The sequence below is a fragment of the Pyrus communis genome, chromosome 1, assembly GCF_963583255.1.
Source record: "Pyrus communis chromosome 1, drPyrComm1.1, whole genome shotgun sequence".
In the NCBI taxonomy this organism is placed as follows: Eukaryota; Viridiplantae; Streptophyta; class Magnoliopsida; order Rosales; family Rosaceae; genus Pyrus; species Pyrus communis.
In genome coordinates, this window is record NC_084803.1 from 4,916,406 (window position 1) to 4,934,031 (window position 17,626).

General features: G+C 35.8%; 2 protein-coding genes across 2 annotated transcripts; one reads left to right on the plus strand and one right to left on the minus strand.

The window, feature by feature from the left end:
- Nucleotides 1–1,997: 1,997 nt before the first annotated feature.
- On the plus strand, nucleotides 1,998–5,690 carry LOC137748646 (abscisic acid 8'-hydroxylase CYP707A1-like). Its single transcript, XM_068488817.1, has 8 exons — nucleotides 1,998–2,312; nucleotides 2,406–2,727; nucleotides 3,007–3,156; nucleotides 3,264–3,512; nucleotides 3,848–3,937; nucleotides 4,054–4,132; nucleotides 4,803–4,909; nucleotides 5,202–5,690. Exons 1-8 carry the CDS (start codon nucleotides 2,107–2,109, stop codon nucleotides 5,415–5,417), a joined length of 1,419 nt encoding a protein of 472 aa, XP_068344918.1. The 5' UTR covers nucleotides 1,998–2,106; the 3' UTR covers nucleotides 5,418–5,690.
- A 10,004-nt stretch (nucleotides 5,691–15,694) lies between these two features.
- Nucleotides 15,695–17,303, minus strand: LOC137715802 (thioredoxin-like 4, chloroplastic). Its single transcript, XM_068455154.1, has 3 exons — nucleotides 16,827–17,303; nucleotides 16,633–16,686; nucleotides 15,695–16,042 (listed from the first exon to the last, which is right to left on the minus strand). Exons 1-3 carry the CDS (start codon nucleotides 17,277–17,279, stop codon nucleotides 15,911–15,913), a joined length of 639 nt encoding a protein of 212 aa, XP_068311255.1. The 5' UTR covers nucleotides 17,280–17,303; the 3' UTR covers nucleotides 15,695–15,910.
- Between the last annotated feature and the right edge of the window lie 323 nt (nucleotides 17,304–17,626).

Here is a 17,626-nt window from a genome sequence, read left to right on the forward strand (position 1 = left end):
GGAGACAGCAATGCGGTTAATATAGACTGAGGTCGCATGCATCCCTTTGTATTTCAAGTAGATAAGGAATGCACTTAAGTGTCTAAATATGGTTAAAGTGCTTGATTATCATGTTAACAATGGTGTGTTGAAAGAAATGAAAAAAATGGAAGATCTTAATTGATGATTCATTAAACCTAATTTTTTAAAATTCAAAATATTACATTGAATAGATTTACTTATTTCAAATACATTGTATTTTGTAGTTCTATTATTTGCTAATCAATTAAGATTATTGTTGAAATTCTAAATATGAAAGGGGGAATGTAAAACTTTGTTGTTTTGAGTTGATATACATTTTCAATATCCTCACATGCCAAATGGTGCAATTTTCAGTATACTCACATGCCAAACGATACAAGTGAATTTGTCTGAATTATTAGAGGAATTCGAACTTGAGTGCAATAGAGCACGCTGTTTTGACTAACCTGACTATATATAAGACCAAGTTTGCAATTTAGTTGGTATTGCTTATTTTCCTCGATTTGAGAAATCTCTTGTACAATGTCATATACTCTAGCTTAGATTCAAGTTTATTGTCGGGTTAGAATGAAAGTTGTGCACTTGTTATACTCTTGTTCAACTTAGGTTTAACCCCAAAAATAAATCAAAATTTATATCGATTAGATTGGACTGAGCCTCCTAGATTTTTTGTAACAACATATTACAAGGCTAATTTTTAAATTCCAAAAGTAATTACAACGCTAGTGTTTTTACTTTCTGGATTAAGGGCTGGTTTGGTATTGCTGTACTTTGAAAAAAAGCTGCTTCTGCTGTGCTGTGAGAATAAGCAGCTGTGAAATAAAGCAGCAGAGTGTTTGGTAAACTTTTTTGTAAAAGTGCTTTTGAAAAAAAAAAAAAAAAGGCAGTATTAGAGTGTTTGGTAAACTTTTATGTAAAACAGATGTGAAAAAAAACTGGTTTTTCAAAGCTGGGTTTTGCAGCTTCTTGTTTTTGGCTTTTTTTCATCCAAAACTGTGAAAAAAAGCTGAAGTTGAGTGTTTACCAAACACAAAAACAGCTCCCAGCTTTTTTTGATAGCAGCTTTTTTCAGAATCACCTCAATACCAAACCAGGTCTAAGCATGTCCAAGAAAATCCAAGGGGATTCGTATGGGGCTAAAAAAAAATTAACGTAGAAAGGTGAAAAATGGTTTGAACAACGAAGCAATTAACCCTGCAAGGTGAAAATTGTGTATACAGGTAATGAATTTCTTGTTGCTATAGTTAGAAATTGGATCCCGAGTCTCTTCATTTAGAGAATGTATTTACTTACGTTTTAAAAAATCTAAACCATTTGAATGATCCAACAGGTCAAAGTAACCACGTTAGCCTAGAGGGTAAATTTGTAACATTCTCAAAATTGACGGTAATAGCTTTGTGAATTACAAATTGGAAAATTATATAACAAAACAAAAGCAAAGAGAATATTAACAAGCGAGCTTGACTATTTTTAGCTTTCATACTTCTTTCTCTCAAGATGTTGAGAGGCAAAATTCCACTAGATTTCTCGTCCTTTTTAGTGTATGCTTAATGTTGGAACGTGTATTGTATTAAAGAGAAATAACACAATCAGATGAAGAAAAAAAATTCAAAATCGTGTTACTCATGGAACACAAGATGAGGGACTAGATGATTGATCAAGACCTGTTAACAGAGTAGAAAACAGAAGGGGAGATGAAAGAAAATTAGCGGAATTGGCGTGGCTTACTTTAAGCCATCAGATTGTTTGGTTGGTTTAGATTTTTCGAAATGCAAGTAAATGCACAAGTTCAAGATGTAGAGACTCAGGATCCTCTGGAAATTTGTGTACCTTATTTACCATATACACCTGGCAACCAATTCTCCAATCGACACTTGTCCCCACATTTTGTCTGTCGCTACTCTCTTCTGCAACCTTTTACCTCTATATAAACTGCTTCTTCTTCCTCTCTACCAGTGGCTCAAAATTAGCAAAGCATACAACTCGTCTTTTTTACTACAAAACCTCACCAACTAAATTAGCATTCTCACTAAGAAAGAGATTGAGAGAAAGCCATCGGGTTTAGGGTTTAGCGTTTAGAGATCGATGGATGCAATTTTGACCTACGTTTTGATCTTGCTCTTCACCCTTCTGTCATTTGTAATTTTTATGAAAAGGGACAAGAGAGGAGGACAAGTACCCCAGAAAGGGGCTCAGCTCCCTCCAGGTTCATTAGGTTGGCCTTATATAGGAGAGACCCTCCAGCTCTATTCTCAAAACCCAAACACCTTCTTTTCTTCCAAACAGAAAAGGTACGTAGGTCAAATTGCCCCCCATTTCCTCGTCGATCAGGCTGTTTTTTTTTCCTGACCTCTGAACATTTCTATGCTCTATACTTTGTTCAGGTACGGAGAGATTTTCAAAACGCATATCCTGGGATGTCCAAGTGTCATGCTGGCAAGCCCCGAGGCCGCAAAGTTTGTATTGGTGACTCGAGCTCACTTGTTCAAGCCCACGTATCCCAAAAGCAAAGAGCGTTTGATTGGTCCGTCAGCGCTGTTTTTTCACCAAGGAGATTACCATATGCGGATGAGGAAATTAGTTCAAGGATCTCTCTCCCTTGACATTATTCGAAATTTGGTGCCTCATATTGAAGGCTTAGCTGTTTCTGCCACAGATTCCTGGGCCACTGGCCAAGTCATCGACACCTTCCATCATATGAAGAAGGTGAGATTTTCCTATCCTAAAATCCTTAATTTTGTTTTAAGCGATAGTATGAAAGAATTACGGAAGATTAGTTATTCGTCAATAGTCGCATGCGAAACCATGTAATCGTGATAAAATACAATTAAATAAAAAGATCTTTGACTATGCCCTTTTTGTTTAAACAAATGGGTTATCTAAAAAGTACTGTTCATATTTCATATGATAAAGTTTCTTGTCTTTGCTCGTATGGTTTTTATTTTGACTGACTTTTATTTTATTTTATTTATTGTGTCCTCGTAGTTATCTTTCGAGGTTGGTATACTTGCAATTCTTGGCAATTTGGAGGCACATTACAAAGAAGAGCTCAAAAAGAATTACACCATTGTGGACAAAGGCTACAATTCATTCCCCACAAACTTTCCGGGCACACCATACAAAAAGGCTTTATTGGTATTTTTTTAAATTCATGTAATTAATTATTTTTGTCAAATTTTCATGTAATTATTGATTAAATCTAAACATGTTTTTGATAAACTAATTGTATCGATTATTTGTAGGCAAGGAAGAGGCTAAGAGTGATTTTGGGTGACATTATATGTGATAGGAAGGAGAAGAGATTACTCGAACAAGATCTATTAGGTTGCATGTTGAACCCAAAAGATGAAAAGGTTGAAGTCATAACTGATGACCAAATTGCTGACAACATTTTGGGTGTGCTTTTTGCTGCTCAAGACACCACAGCTAGTGTAATGACCTGGATTGTCAAGTACCTCCACGATGACCCTAAGCTTCTAGAGGCTGTAAAGGTACTATAAAGACACTTCAACAAATGATATATTCAGTTGTTCATGCATGCGAGTAATTTCTCATTGTTTTTATCATTGTGAAGATCCACAACTACCCATGCGTATAAGCAATGTTTAATCCTTTAATTACTGTAAAACTCACACTTCATCAATAGTTAGAAATCAAGTATGATAAGCTTACAACTATGTATATGTATGGACACCAAAATACAGCTATAGCCATATCATCGTGGTTCTTTCTAGAACAACTCACTTTCACACCATTTGTTGTCTCTTTATCCGTAAAATGATATGACAATTTTGTTTATATTTAAGTATACTTGCCTAATTTGCAGGCTGAGCAGAAGATAATTCGTGAAGCAAATGAAGAAGGCCAGCACCCATTGAGCTGGGCACAGACTAGAAACATGCCAGTTAGTCACAAGGTATGAGATATATGCATGCACTGTCTCATACGATGCAATCATACAAGAAATGGAATTATATTTTTACTTAATTTGTTGCTAACTGTAGGGAATTACGTGTCTTCTTTCTTTCTCAGGTTATTTTAGAGAGTTTGAGAATGGCAACTATTATATCTTTTGCCTTTAGAGAGGCTGTCGTTGATGTGGAATACAAAGGTACTTACAAGACTATAAATTAATAAACAATTTTCTATAAGTTACACATATGAGGTGGCATTTAAATTTTTCTTATGATTTTCGCACTCTTTTCTTCTTATCAACTTATGCACATTTTTTGGTTTTTTTTTTCTTTCCATTGATTAACATTTAATTCATTATGTCTATTGATTCTATACTATGCGATAATCATGTCTCTAATTTTTTAATGACATTCACAAGAGACATTTTGTCATACATAATTGTATCATCTTGTCCCCAAATTTTTAATGAAATTGCTCCTATAAGATATATATCCAAGACGAAATAATTGGTCATGAACGAAAGTTAGTGAAGGATAGTACTATTTCACACATCTTTTTACCTCTTAAATACCCTTGTTAATCCATCGATATTTTTCAATTTATTCAATTCGACGGTCGAAAATTAAGAAGATTGTGTGATAGGTAAAATATGTATGTGTATAGCAACACCCTTAATAGAAAAGAAACAAAAACAAAAATTTAATTATTGATGACTACATACACATTTTCTACTTGTTTGGTCAAACATATTCTCTTGTTTCTAGCATATGTGCATTAATTTGTCTAACTAGAAAATGAGATGTAGTAGCCATAAGAACAAATAAACCTAGAGATGTATATATGATTGACGGTGGAATATGTCACAGGGTACTTGATTCCAAAAGGTTGGAAAGTGATGCCTTTGTTCAGGAACATTCATCACAATCCTGAATATTTTGCCGACCCTCTGAAATTCGATCTTTCTAGATTCGAGGTATGGGGACTACTGTTCCTTTTTTTCTGTTCTTGCTCATTCTACCCCTCTATATCTAAACTTATAAGATCACGAGAATTTTAGAATTTATGAGTATATTGTAAAATTTAACTGTGAGATGTGCGTTAATAAATTATATATAAAAAGTTTAACGGATGAATCTGAACCATTTAAAATACAAATATATATTATTGTACGTTGATGTAAAGTAGGATAAGATATAACGTACTATAATTATTAACAACCAATGTATTTTGATGTTTTAATTAAACTGTGTTTGATGCTTAATTAGGTGGCACCAAAGCCAAATACATTTATGCCATTTGGAAGTGGAGTGCATGCTTGCCCCGGAAACGAGCTTGCAAAGCTGGAAATGCTGGTTATGATGCACCATTTGGTCACCAAGTTGAAGTGGGAAGTAGTGGGATCCCAAAGTGAGATTCAATATAGCCCCTTCCCTGTGCCTCTGCATGGACTCCCAACCAAATTTTGGAAACAATCTGCCTGATGTAGTTGATTTCTCATAACCCTCCCCAATTTAACTCATCCTCATATTTCATGTTTTTTTGTAAGCATCTCAACCGATAAGTTAAATTGCTATGCAGACACAAAATTGCAAGAATTGAAGGAGAAAACCATTAAGTAGTCAAATCCTCATAGATTTGAGGCACTGAGGGCAATGTCAAAATTGGCATCCCATAAGATTTGTTTTCAAATATTATTTTAATATTTTTTAATGTTGGTCATGTGACTATCCGTCCCGAATTATTATATATTTTTCAACTCGATAGCGTGGAAATGACGATGTTTCCCTTGAAATGTTGTAATACGATTGTGTAATCGGGCCTAAGGAATTGACCAACCGTCTCCCATAAATTTGGACCCAATTAGAATTTGGGTTTGTTTTAGATTGATTTTCTTTTGCCCTAAACCTCATGGCCCAATCAGGGCCTTGATTCTTTTATTTTGACCTATCCCATGGCTCACACACACGTGCAACCATCTGCTTCTCCTTCTTTCTTGAACTCTCTCTCTCCGTACACTCAAACTTACAGCTCTCAAATCCTTCCAAAACCTCACAGATCGTCTTTAACTTAGTCACCATCATCTTCTTCTTGACTCCACGAGCCTGTCTATACCTGTAGTTGAGAGAGCAATTGACGGGATCACGGGATACCCGAACTCCGGTAAGGAGTGAAATTATCTCCGGCATGATCGAGGGTGTTTCACTTAGTTTCGAGGTTTAGTAAGGTAATTACTCAACTTATCTAACATGTTAGACTAATTTTGGTTAAGTTTGGACGTCAAAATAAGCTCGGTAGTGAGTTTGTAGGAGTAGCCGGCTTTTCAAGGATTTTTCTGGTCATTTTTCGTCGAATTTAGGACCCCAAATAGGTAAGAACGTGCTCTTCTTGTTCAGGGCTTCAATTTGATATAAAATTCATGAAATTTGGTGTTGAAATGATAGAGATATTGAGATTCAAAGTTTTTACAGAAACCGGCAAGTGCAGCAGCGGCCAACGACGGATTCTGGCGAACCATCGGAGAAGACAGAGCATATTCCGTCAAGTTTGACAGAATATTCTTAACGACGTCAGGTATATTTAACGGAATATTCTATTTTTTAACGGAATATTCCCTAACGGCGTGAGGGTTATTATCAGCGTGCCAGGTATGTGCCTGAGCATGGTCGGCACGTGAGGGCGTGTGGGACGTCGGAAAATTATTCCAAAAATATGGGGATGCTCGTGGTGTTGAGTAGGCCACGATGGTATATTCAAATACCCCAATTAAGCAACGTATGAGAAGTTATTTTATAGTGATGGTTATGTGCTTTAAAATAACATTAAAATAGTTGTTTCATATATAGGTGAGACATTTCCAGAGGACGAACGCAACCAGGCGAGACTTGGGGGTTACGATCAAGCTACATACCAGTGAGTGGGCTTTTTGGTTATATATATATACACATATATATGCCTTATGTTTCCCAGAAACTGTTTAAATGGTTTTTACGTTTTAAATACCATGTCGTATACATTACATATTAGTATATGCTCTAATATAGCTGTGCATATTTTTGCTCAACGTCATGGACGCTCGGGTAAGCTTCAGGTGAGTATATAGTGATGGTTGTGATGGTAGTGTGTATGATTATGATGAGTTGCTTTTAGTGATTTATATCCTGTACCCCGGTGTTAGTGCTTCACCCGAGGATAGGGGGTAGCCTTCACATGATCGTTCACCTACCGCACCACACGCTCACCTTGGATCCAAGGCAGGTGCCAGCTTGTCGTACACACCAAATTAGGTGGTTCCGACTCGCAGGTGACTTGCAATACTTCGCACAACCTTCACATGATTGTAGCACTTGAGCGTACTTATTTACACCTAGCCTGTCGTACAGACCACATTGGTGGTTCCGACTCGTGTGCATGATTTGATTTGATTGTTGAGTTATAGATTTAGCCGTACATGTAATATCCCGAAAATTTTAAGTAGTGATTAAGAGTGGATTGCTGGTGGCCATTGTTAGCAAAATTAATTTACCTTGTTTGAGGTTTGGATCAATTGGCCTTTGGCCCATTAAAAGTTCTCTTACTATTGAGACCAAGCCTTGGATTGAAAAGAAAAGAACTAAAAGAAGAGGAAAAAAAATGACGCTTATGTTAGTAAGGAGAAAAGGTTTGAGCACATTCTAGAAAAACCTTTTCTTTTGTTGATCTCCTCTCCAGCCAAGAGAGATGAAGAAATTCCTCTCCTTTAGCTCTTAAACTTTCAAAAAAAAAAAAAAAAAAATTAAGGAAGAGGAATTTAGTTTTCTTTTCCTCTATTTGTGAAGATTAGGACAAGTGAGGATCCTTCCTTTGTCTCTATTAGAGGTATCTATTTCTTACCTTGGAAATCTATTTGATATTTGGTTTGATAACCCATAAATTGATTTGGGTGGGAGTAGGAAACATGAAAGTATCATATTGCATGTTATAGTTTTTGAGATGAGCACCAAGTGTTTGTTTAAAGTCCCCAATTAACCTTGAATTAGGGTATGTTGTCTAGTATTTTGTATGAGGAGTGTGTGATGATTTTTCTTACTTATAGATAAGGAAGAGAAGGACAAGGTGACTACTAAACAAGTCGACGAACACCATGGGAGTTGAATATCAAGAAATTGTGTTGAGGAAATTTCAACCATAAAAATATTTAGATTTTCTATTCTTACTTGATAAAGAATTGTTGGCATTTGAGCACTATTTCAACGTTTTCCATTTTCGATTATGTGAAAGAAGTGAAGCAAATGTTTTTAATGGGTTGATTTCTAATGATTTTAATTTTCTTCCTACAACTTTGGGGAAGTTTAAAATGATTTCAAAGGCTGTCAAGATTTCGTTCTAACGTGCATGACTTTTATGTTACTCATTATGAGATTCTGAAGCATGTTGAGATGAATGTTTGATTTTGAAAGTAGATGGAAAGTAGTATAATACATGTGCTGTTGAGAATGTTGAGAAATGTATGAATGGGCACAATGACTAGTGAAATTGTTAGATTATGGGCACAATGACCCAATGTTCCGCGTGGAAAGCTCTATGTGTGGGCTGTAAGAATGGGTTATCAATGTGACAGATATGTGTGGTATATATGTTGGCCAGGTATATTATGATTCTATCCAATCTGCTAATCACTTGTTTGGGATAAAAGAGAAACTTTGTGATCAGTTGTGCTATTGTTTCTTTTAATGACAATGGCTCTATTATCTTTATGATGAAATAAGTGTTTTTGAACCGTGTGTTGTACCGTGTTGTTATCAAAGCTGTTTATGCTCTGAAACTTTGGTTTTCCTACCATCTATTACTTACAAGCATTTTAGAGTATAATTCCAGTGTTGGATTACGTAGTGGTGGATATAAACTGTTTTGAATCACTATTATCATTTTTCGGCATGCACTAGAAATTTTAAATGACTACGGACTTACTGAAAAACCCTACTGGGCATTTATGCTCACCCATTTTTCTAAAAATGTATTTTTCAAGTGGTGTAGGGTTGACTTGCTGGGTTTCGAGTTACAGCTCTATTCTGGACTAGTAGAAGGGAGTCCAGGCGTATCTTTTGGGTGAGTTGCCAAAGTATTTGTATAGTTAATCTTAGACTGTAAATGATCTTTTTGTTGCGTTGTAGACTAAGAAGGGGTAGGCCAAAATGGGTTAGTGTCTCTACTTACCTGGGCAATGAAAACCATGTGTATATATAATTACCTGTCTTTTGGCTTGTATAAATTATGCTCATGTACATTTTCATCAAATGACCTGAACACGTTTTTGTTGTATGAAACCTTGAAGGTCTTTTGTGAACTTATTATAGCCTATAAGGCTTAATGAATTGCCTTTGGAGAATCACTATGAACTGGGTTATGTTTAAAACTGTGGGTGATTATCTACTATCTAGGTGACATTTTGAAAATTTCAGATTTGTACCCTTTGGAACATATTCAGCTTTATTTCCAAAGTGACTTGGTGTTGCTGAAACTGTTTTTTTTTTTTTAGAAAAACAGCAGCATGCCTATTTTAGATTTAAATTTTCCTAGGCTTCCCGAACTCAAAAATCAATGAAATTTTAACACAACTTAGTTTTATGTGTCTACTTGGAATCTGGAAAAATTCACACTTTTTTTTTTGAACGAGTTATTTTTGGTGAATTTTACAGTTCAGGTTGTCTTTGCAGTTTGTATTTGTGATATCCCATCCCCAAAATTATTATTTTATTTTATTCTTGATGTATTTCGAAGATTTGATTGGAACTAGTTCTTTATTTCTCCAAATTTGAGAAAAATGAAGTGAGGGGTACTTTAGTTATTTCCAATTTTATCGATCTTTTCAGTCAACTCTTGAATTAGTTAGATAAAGTTCGATTCCATGGGCGCATAGGCGTAAACAGATCTTATTTCCGAGTCAGAACGGAGAAGTTAAAGTCGTTTGAAGTTGATGGCATTTTGGTAATTTTACTAAAATGCTATAAATGGGAGGGAAACCTCCAGAAAAGGGGGAGGTTTCTGAAAATGGAAGGGGGTAGCTGCACTAACCCGTTTTAGGGAGACTTGGACCCGTTAACCCACAAACTTGACCCGCTTGTATCTTCTTCATCATAGTTCTGTTTTGGGTGATTTTGGTGTCCATGGAAAGCTCTTGACGAACCCTACATCTTTGTAGTGTTAGATTTCCCAATTTCTTTTCCATCTTTGCAGTTCGAAGCCACAAAGCCCACGACTTTTCTAGCGGTTTTATCATTTTTCCGGTGGTTCTGGCAATCATTTCCTTCGAGTGAGGTATGAAACTTCATCTACTCTTCATAATCTTCAAGTTGGTATGCTTAGTTTGTGCTTTCGTATTCATTTTAGAGTTGGATGTTTAGAACCCTAGAAATCCGGTTTTCTCCGGTGAATTTGGATGGTTTCCGATTAGAAATTATCGTCGGCCTAGTTGTGAAAAATGTTTCCCTTGTTGAGCTCTAGCTACCACGTAAATTTGAGCTCATCTAGTTAATGTTGAAAATTTGGGGTTTCTAAACCCTTCATCTTGACTACCACCGCGTGTGGTGGTGCGTGGGATCATTCACGAGTATTGTCTAGGTTTTAAATACCTTTTAGTGACCCTGTGAACCTATGTCTAGCTCGGTTTCTAAAGATTCAATTGTTTGGTGTGGTGATCAATTTGGACCGCCACTTGTTTGTGTGATTGACGACAATCCGACTGTTGGATCATAAGGAAATTTTAGTATGTTATTTTAGATGCATAATGTGGACTTTGGGAAGTTATGGATCATAAATCTGATGTACGGATCTTCAAGATCGAATTACGTAGAGTGGTGGACCCTATTGTTGACCGAGAGTTGAATGGTGGTCAACATGTCTCAATATGTTTTAAATAATAAAATTAGTACTATGGGAGACTTAAGTGAAGTCTAGTGGGCCTACATTGGTTAGAGAGTGACTTGAACATATGTGATATGTTTATTACATTGCTTTCTTATATTGGTATCATCTGTGAATTTGACCTAGTTTTATAATGTGATTATATATATATATATTTAGTCATTGACCTATGTTTATTAAACATGATCTGGCTTGTGTATTGATGATGATCGTGATATGTGATTTGACATGCATATTTGAAAGGTGGTTGATTTACATAGATGGTATGATATGATGAAATGTGAGTGATTTTAATATATGTGAATATGAAATGGTTTTATTATGTTTCCTATAAATTGTTAATTTTTATATTTAGCCATCGAGGTAGTTTATGAAGTGGGATTTGATGTGCATATTGGAAATATGGTTTGTTTTGTATGATTGGCTTGATTTGATGAAAGGTGAGGGCTAGTAGTAGACTAGGACCCTGCTTGGTTAATCCGCATTGGGTGGTCACTAGTGGTCCTGCTTGGTTAATCCGCATTGGGGGACCATACTATATGCATGGATCGTGCTTGGTTAATCTGCGTTGGGCGATCCTTATGGCCATGTATGCTTAGGAATGATCATGCTTGGTTAATCCGCATTGGGTGATCACTTCCTAACAACTGTAGGAGTGACTCTGCTTGGTTAATCCGTATTGGGGGGTCACGACCTGCTGGGTTACTTTCTTGGGGGTGGCTTTGCTTGGTTAATCCGCTTTGGGGGGCCACTTCCTATTTGGTTACTTACGTAGGCTTCAGTTGAACTGCATCCCTCTAGTCGTACTTTTCATTGTGTTGTATGAGATTATGGTTGTGAGATATTGTGATTTGTTTCAGATGAACCGTTGGATGTCTAGGTGACTCCTTCAGAGTTTTCAAAAGTTTGGTATTGATTTCTTATGAATGATTTATATTCAAGGTTTATAAATTGTGATTGATGGCTGGTTTTATTATTGTATCAAATGCTTATTTTATTGTCACTCACCTGAGCCTCTCAGCTTATCTGAGTGCCTGATTTGCCAGTGCACAAATTCCATAATATTGGCATTGACTTTACATATGACAGGTCTGGGTAGATTATGAGAAACCGCTTGATATTTTGGTTCCGTTGAGTGGTCCGGAACCTGATGTTGTTGTATTCCGTTGAGTGGTCCGGAATCCTTGCTCTTGTTTATTCCGTAAGGTGATCTTAGAATCCTAAATTTGAGTATATGGGAATTACCACAATAGATATTGTGAATATAAATTAGAATTACCATGTTTATTACTCATAATCCAAGTGGGGAATTATATAGGGTTTCTTGGTTAATTCGTGAAATGTTATGTTATCGCACTGTTTGAATAACGTTATTAAATGCTAAGATCGTGCATCTTAGATTTATGAATTGATTAATTGACGGGATTGTGGAATGACGTTGGATATGAGTGTGGTTATTATGAGTATTTTAGTTGATTAATATTTCTAGAGAATAATATGTACTTTGTTGATTCTTAAATATGTTACACGCTATGAAATGCGATTTTATGTGGGAAACATGATGATTTATGTGATGGATGAAGTGGAAATGTTAATCGTCATGTGGGATTGTTATGTTGGATATCATTGTTATTGTTATGATTAGACTTGTTGATAAATGTGCCTAGAGAATGGTATTGTACATCGTTGGTTCTTTGAAATGATATATGTTGTGAATTGCGGTATCATGTTGCGACATAATGACCTATATATTGATGGAGGGGAAATCATGATTTTCAGGTGGGTTTGTTATGTAACCCTGAGTCTAGTAATTTCATGCTTGTCAAGTTCTATTGATTGATTGGGAAATGTTATGCTTTTCGACTTAATCGGATTGTGTTATATGTCAATTATTGTGCATGACGAACTACGAATGGCTTGATCCCTATTTAGGATACGTAGGTAGTCTAACGGAGAGGTTAGATGTAGCCATAAAGCATACGAAAAATTACTAATGCGATTCGATTATTGAGTTGTGCTTTGCCCATATCCCAGAGGTGGGCTATGATAGATACGGATTTTTGGTGACGTCACGTATCAATTCTGGACGTATGTCGGGATTGGAGTGTGACAGTATTACCACAAGAAGTCTTTTAACTCTATTTCTTTAAGTTAGCTTTGTAGTTTTGGATTAATGTATTTGTTGAGTTTAAATTTTCATTGACAAAATCTTAAGTTACACCCTTAAACAACCACTTTGTTTTATTTATTTCTCTTAATCTCACACCTAAAGTTTTGGGGTGTGACAGTACAGGTAATGTTAGGTGACTCCGGCTGATATGTCACTTTATATTAGTGCAATTCACATGGCTTACTTATTCATGGTTGAGATGATTGTCATGGCATACACATGGTTTGTTATTCTCAAGTTTAGTTTGCATAGATGTTTACAGTATTATTTTCTGAGAACCTTATACGGGTTTTACGTTGAGGGGTTATTATATTTGAAAAGACAAATGGCTTTGAAAAGTTTTGTTTTTACCCACTCACACTTTTTGTTTTATGCCCCTCCAGGTTCTAGATAGAAGTTCGTGTCGGTGGCTCACGAGGACTTCATGGCGGATTCTGACAGACATCCACCAGTGTAGGGTTTCATTTATGATATGTACAATTAGTAATTAGACTTCTGGACTGCATCCTGATACCCACGCTCTGGTTATATGTGTCATTTACTCTAAACATTTACACTCGTACTTATGCTAGTCTAGTGTAAATTAGTTAGTAGGTTTTTATTTACCCGTATTTTCATATCACGTTCACTTCCGCATAGCATACGTGGCTACGTCATCCTTTCGTGACGGCCAGCATGCTTCGATTAGAGTTGGGGTGTGTTAGGTCATATTTTTCTTTTAAAATTAATAAAATAATATATTATATTTAGAGTGCACTCACAATTTATAGAGTGTCAAATTGCTACGTAGACCAAACGCAAATTTATCATTTTAGATTTGATATCACTTTTGAGATGCTCTGAGGCACGTTTCAATTTTTTACTCCATTTTCTCTTTTTTATGGGAGTGATCAGAAACTAAAATGCTTCACTTTGTATTGAAAAAGCGCATTATTGGGCTGTTGTTGACATGAGTATGGATACCATTGACGAGTTCGTTCTTTAAGAAACGGGCTTCTTATTCATAGACCTGGGTTTTATATTATTATCAATCTTTGTCATTCAACAAGTGTACTAGTTAAATACTCTCGCATGTTCTAACTTTATCCAAATATAGCTTCATAGGTTCTTTGAGTTACAACACTACTAATTGACAAATGCTTAGTTGGAATAACAGAAACGCTGATCCCTAAAATCTCATCCAACAACAAAAATAAAGAGAGAGATGAATCGCATCCATTCTGCAATCATTTGTAATTTGCTAATCAAGAATGAATGTGACATAATTTGGTTGAGCTCAATATATCTAGGATATATATAAGGGTGTGATATCTGCACACCCATTTTTACTTCTCACACACCTTTTTAATTTTCAGCTTTCGGATTGAATGAATTAAAGGATATCAAAGGACATAAATTAACAGGGAGCGTGTGAGAAGTTAAAAATGATGTGTAGATAGCACACCCCTGTATATACACATCACATGCAACACGTACACTATAAGAGGAGGGATTGCTATTACACTATGGGTCGTTTTATTTAGAAAAAAGTCAAGGTAACCAACTTAAAGAAATGTTCGAGTTCCCTTGAAATCGCTCATTCTGTTGCTAACGACTCTATTTTACGGGAATGAAATGTCTCCTTTGGTGGTTAGTGTGCTTTTTCATTGCCTTCTCTTGGGATTGTTCTTTTCTTTTTTCTGGCTGTGTTGATGCACTTTGGTTCTTGGTTGCTGCAGTTTGCTGCTACTTATTTTGTAAAGTTGCTTCTCTTATCCAACAGAAAAAAAATAATAGTAATTAATAATGTTCTGATCATTCTAACCACAGCATACACCAAGGACGCAAAACTCATCCTCTTCTCATGTTGGTAACCACACATTTTTTGTTCCTTTCTACCTTTTCACCCTCTCCCTTTGGGTGAACTTTTATCACATCATTAATACAAAGCTTATTCAGTATTTGAATTGATCCAGCACTGTTCTTTTTTTCTTTAGATATCCGAGCGCTTCTCTTCACATCATCACCTTCTCTTCCTCTCTTCCACCATGGCCAGTATGATTGAAACAAAATCTGAAAGCAATGAAGATGATAGGGTGGACAATGACGTTTCACGCTTATTTGGTCTTCGTGGGTTTAGGGCGTAAGTGAAAATAGTCCTTTAGTGATAATTAAATTAATTATAAAAATTAAGAAATTGATGAAACTGCTCAAGAACAGATTGTTAGCATTGTTAGGGTTTGTTGTTGAAACATAGTTGTTAGCTATTTAACAGAGTCGTTAGTTGTTTAACAGTATGCTAAGTAATGAATTGCATAGTGAGTAGCCAATGTAATGAGTATATATATAGTTGTAATTACAGCTCATAATATGACTACTATCAATCTATTCACAAAATTATGTTTTCCATATCTTGCATCTTTGTACAACCTTTAGAAATAATTCAAACTCAAAGTGATGTCTGGGATACTGCTCCAATATAATTTGTTGAAGGGTTCAAGTCCTGCTCCAATATAATTTTTTGAAGGGTTCAAGTATTATGTCTATGAATATACAAGATTGACTTGAATCTTTCCAATGGACGGAGGTGGCGAGTTTGTAAACAATAAATTCAAACATTTCTTCCTAGAAAAAAGGTATAATACATTAAAAAAAAAAAAAAAATCATGTCCTCCCACCATGCAGAATGGACTTGCAAAATGCAAACATAGACATCCATTAGAAACTGTTATTAGCTTACAACAAACTGTCAAATTACCACCCAAATTTTGGTTTCATGCTTGTGATGGATCTGTTCCAAATGAAGTCAACATCTGTAGTTTGCAAATCAAGAAAATTGTGACATGATTGGAGCACTCAATATATCAGAACAAGTATATGTGGAGTGAATGCTTTTACATTATTTACAGATAAATGCCTTATTAATTAACTAGCTCGAGTATCTTGAGATGCTGGACTTGTGTATTTACTAATGGCTGCAGTGATCCTCTCTTTGTCTCTAGTTGGAAATGCTTCCAAGAGGATCCCGTCTTTATAGAAATGGAAGAGCGGCACCGTCTGCATCGTTTCATAAAAAAAATAAAGCTAAGAGGATAATAGATTGATAATAAGCCTTATATAAATTAAAATTTCGTGTATGCCGATCGTATAAGAGTGACAGTATCAATGGTTGTAAGAGTGACATTTGTCACCAGATTAAGGAGAGAGTTGTTAGATTGGTTAGTGAGTTGTTATGATGGTTAGTTTGAGATAAGTCAGTTAGATTTTTTGTTAAGGAGATTGTGTAGCAACTTTCGCATAAATATTGTAATGCTCATAGCAATTTATTCTCTCTCTACAATTCTTCATTCTCTCTCTAGTTTTTTTTCTTCTTCTCTGTTCTTTTGCAAATATATCAGTGAATCTATATATATTGATAGATCTGTTTAATTAGTGCCAATTCAGTTCAAATTTTTATTAAAAGTTTGTAAACATTTCTATTTTTGTATATTCCCTAGTAGTTAACTCGATGAGCATGTTGCAATTCAAGTGCCATGATTCAGCTTAACATAAATGCATATAATAAGTTTGTGAGCACTCAATCAAACTAACATATAAGACTAGTGTGCAATGTTTCCTTTGAAACCAATCAATCGAGAGAAAGTTACCTTAATTCTAAGTCGATCAGCAACCTCGGATTGTTCGTCGTACTCATCAATTACCTGCAGTAATTAGTAAAAATCCTTACCAGAATTATATATTGAGCTAATAAAGCAAATTAAGTTGAAATCACAATGGCGTTTGTACGGTGAAATGATCCTATAAGGAACGAGGAAGGTATTATCCTAACAATAAGGCTCACATTATGCTTCAAGAAGATAACAGCAGCTTCTCCATCACCAGCTCCCTTACACAGCTTCGAAAACCCTTGCTCTATGTACTTGCAGCTCCCACACGAAGTCCGATAAAAATCTACGACAACCAAAGCACCAGTTTCTTTGGCCGTTTCGAGAATTTTGCTGAACTCCGCGTCGGTACTAAACTCTCTAACACATTCAACGGGACACACATCATCGTCGTCTTCCTCGGTCAATTCTCCTAGGTTTCCAGACGCCACTCGGACCTCTACGTGACCGAATGCGTGGCGGTATCCCGAAACTTCCAATCCTTTGATGATGTTTGATGGAAAATTTGCTTTCACGAGACAAAATTTAACTTGGAAGGGACTTGTTGAACCATGTTTAGTGTTTGGATTTGTGACGAAGTTGAAAGAGGCTGTGGCCTTGCTGCCGTATAGAATGGTCTGCCTTTGCATTAGAACAAACGCCAAAATTGAAGAGTGGGGTTTTTGGGGAGATAAGTTCTTGGCGGTTGATATGCTCCCAATTGCCATATCTGAACTCTGAATTGTTCTACCCATTCAGAAGGTGCCACGACATCACCAACCATATCGGATTGGCCTTCCTAACGACAACTTTTTGGGCCGGTTATGTTTTTCATGAATTGGCTTTTGAGTAAAAGTAAAAAAATAGTCTGATTTGTTTAAAAAATTTATTTCTAACCAATATCTAGATTGTAATTCTATAGAGTTTATCAGACTATTATTTAGGTAAAGGGTATCAGGGTGGTGAAATGTAACCCCTTTAAGCCTTTTTTTGGGAC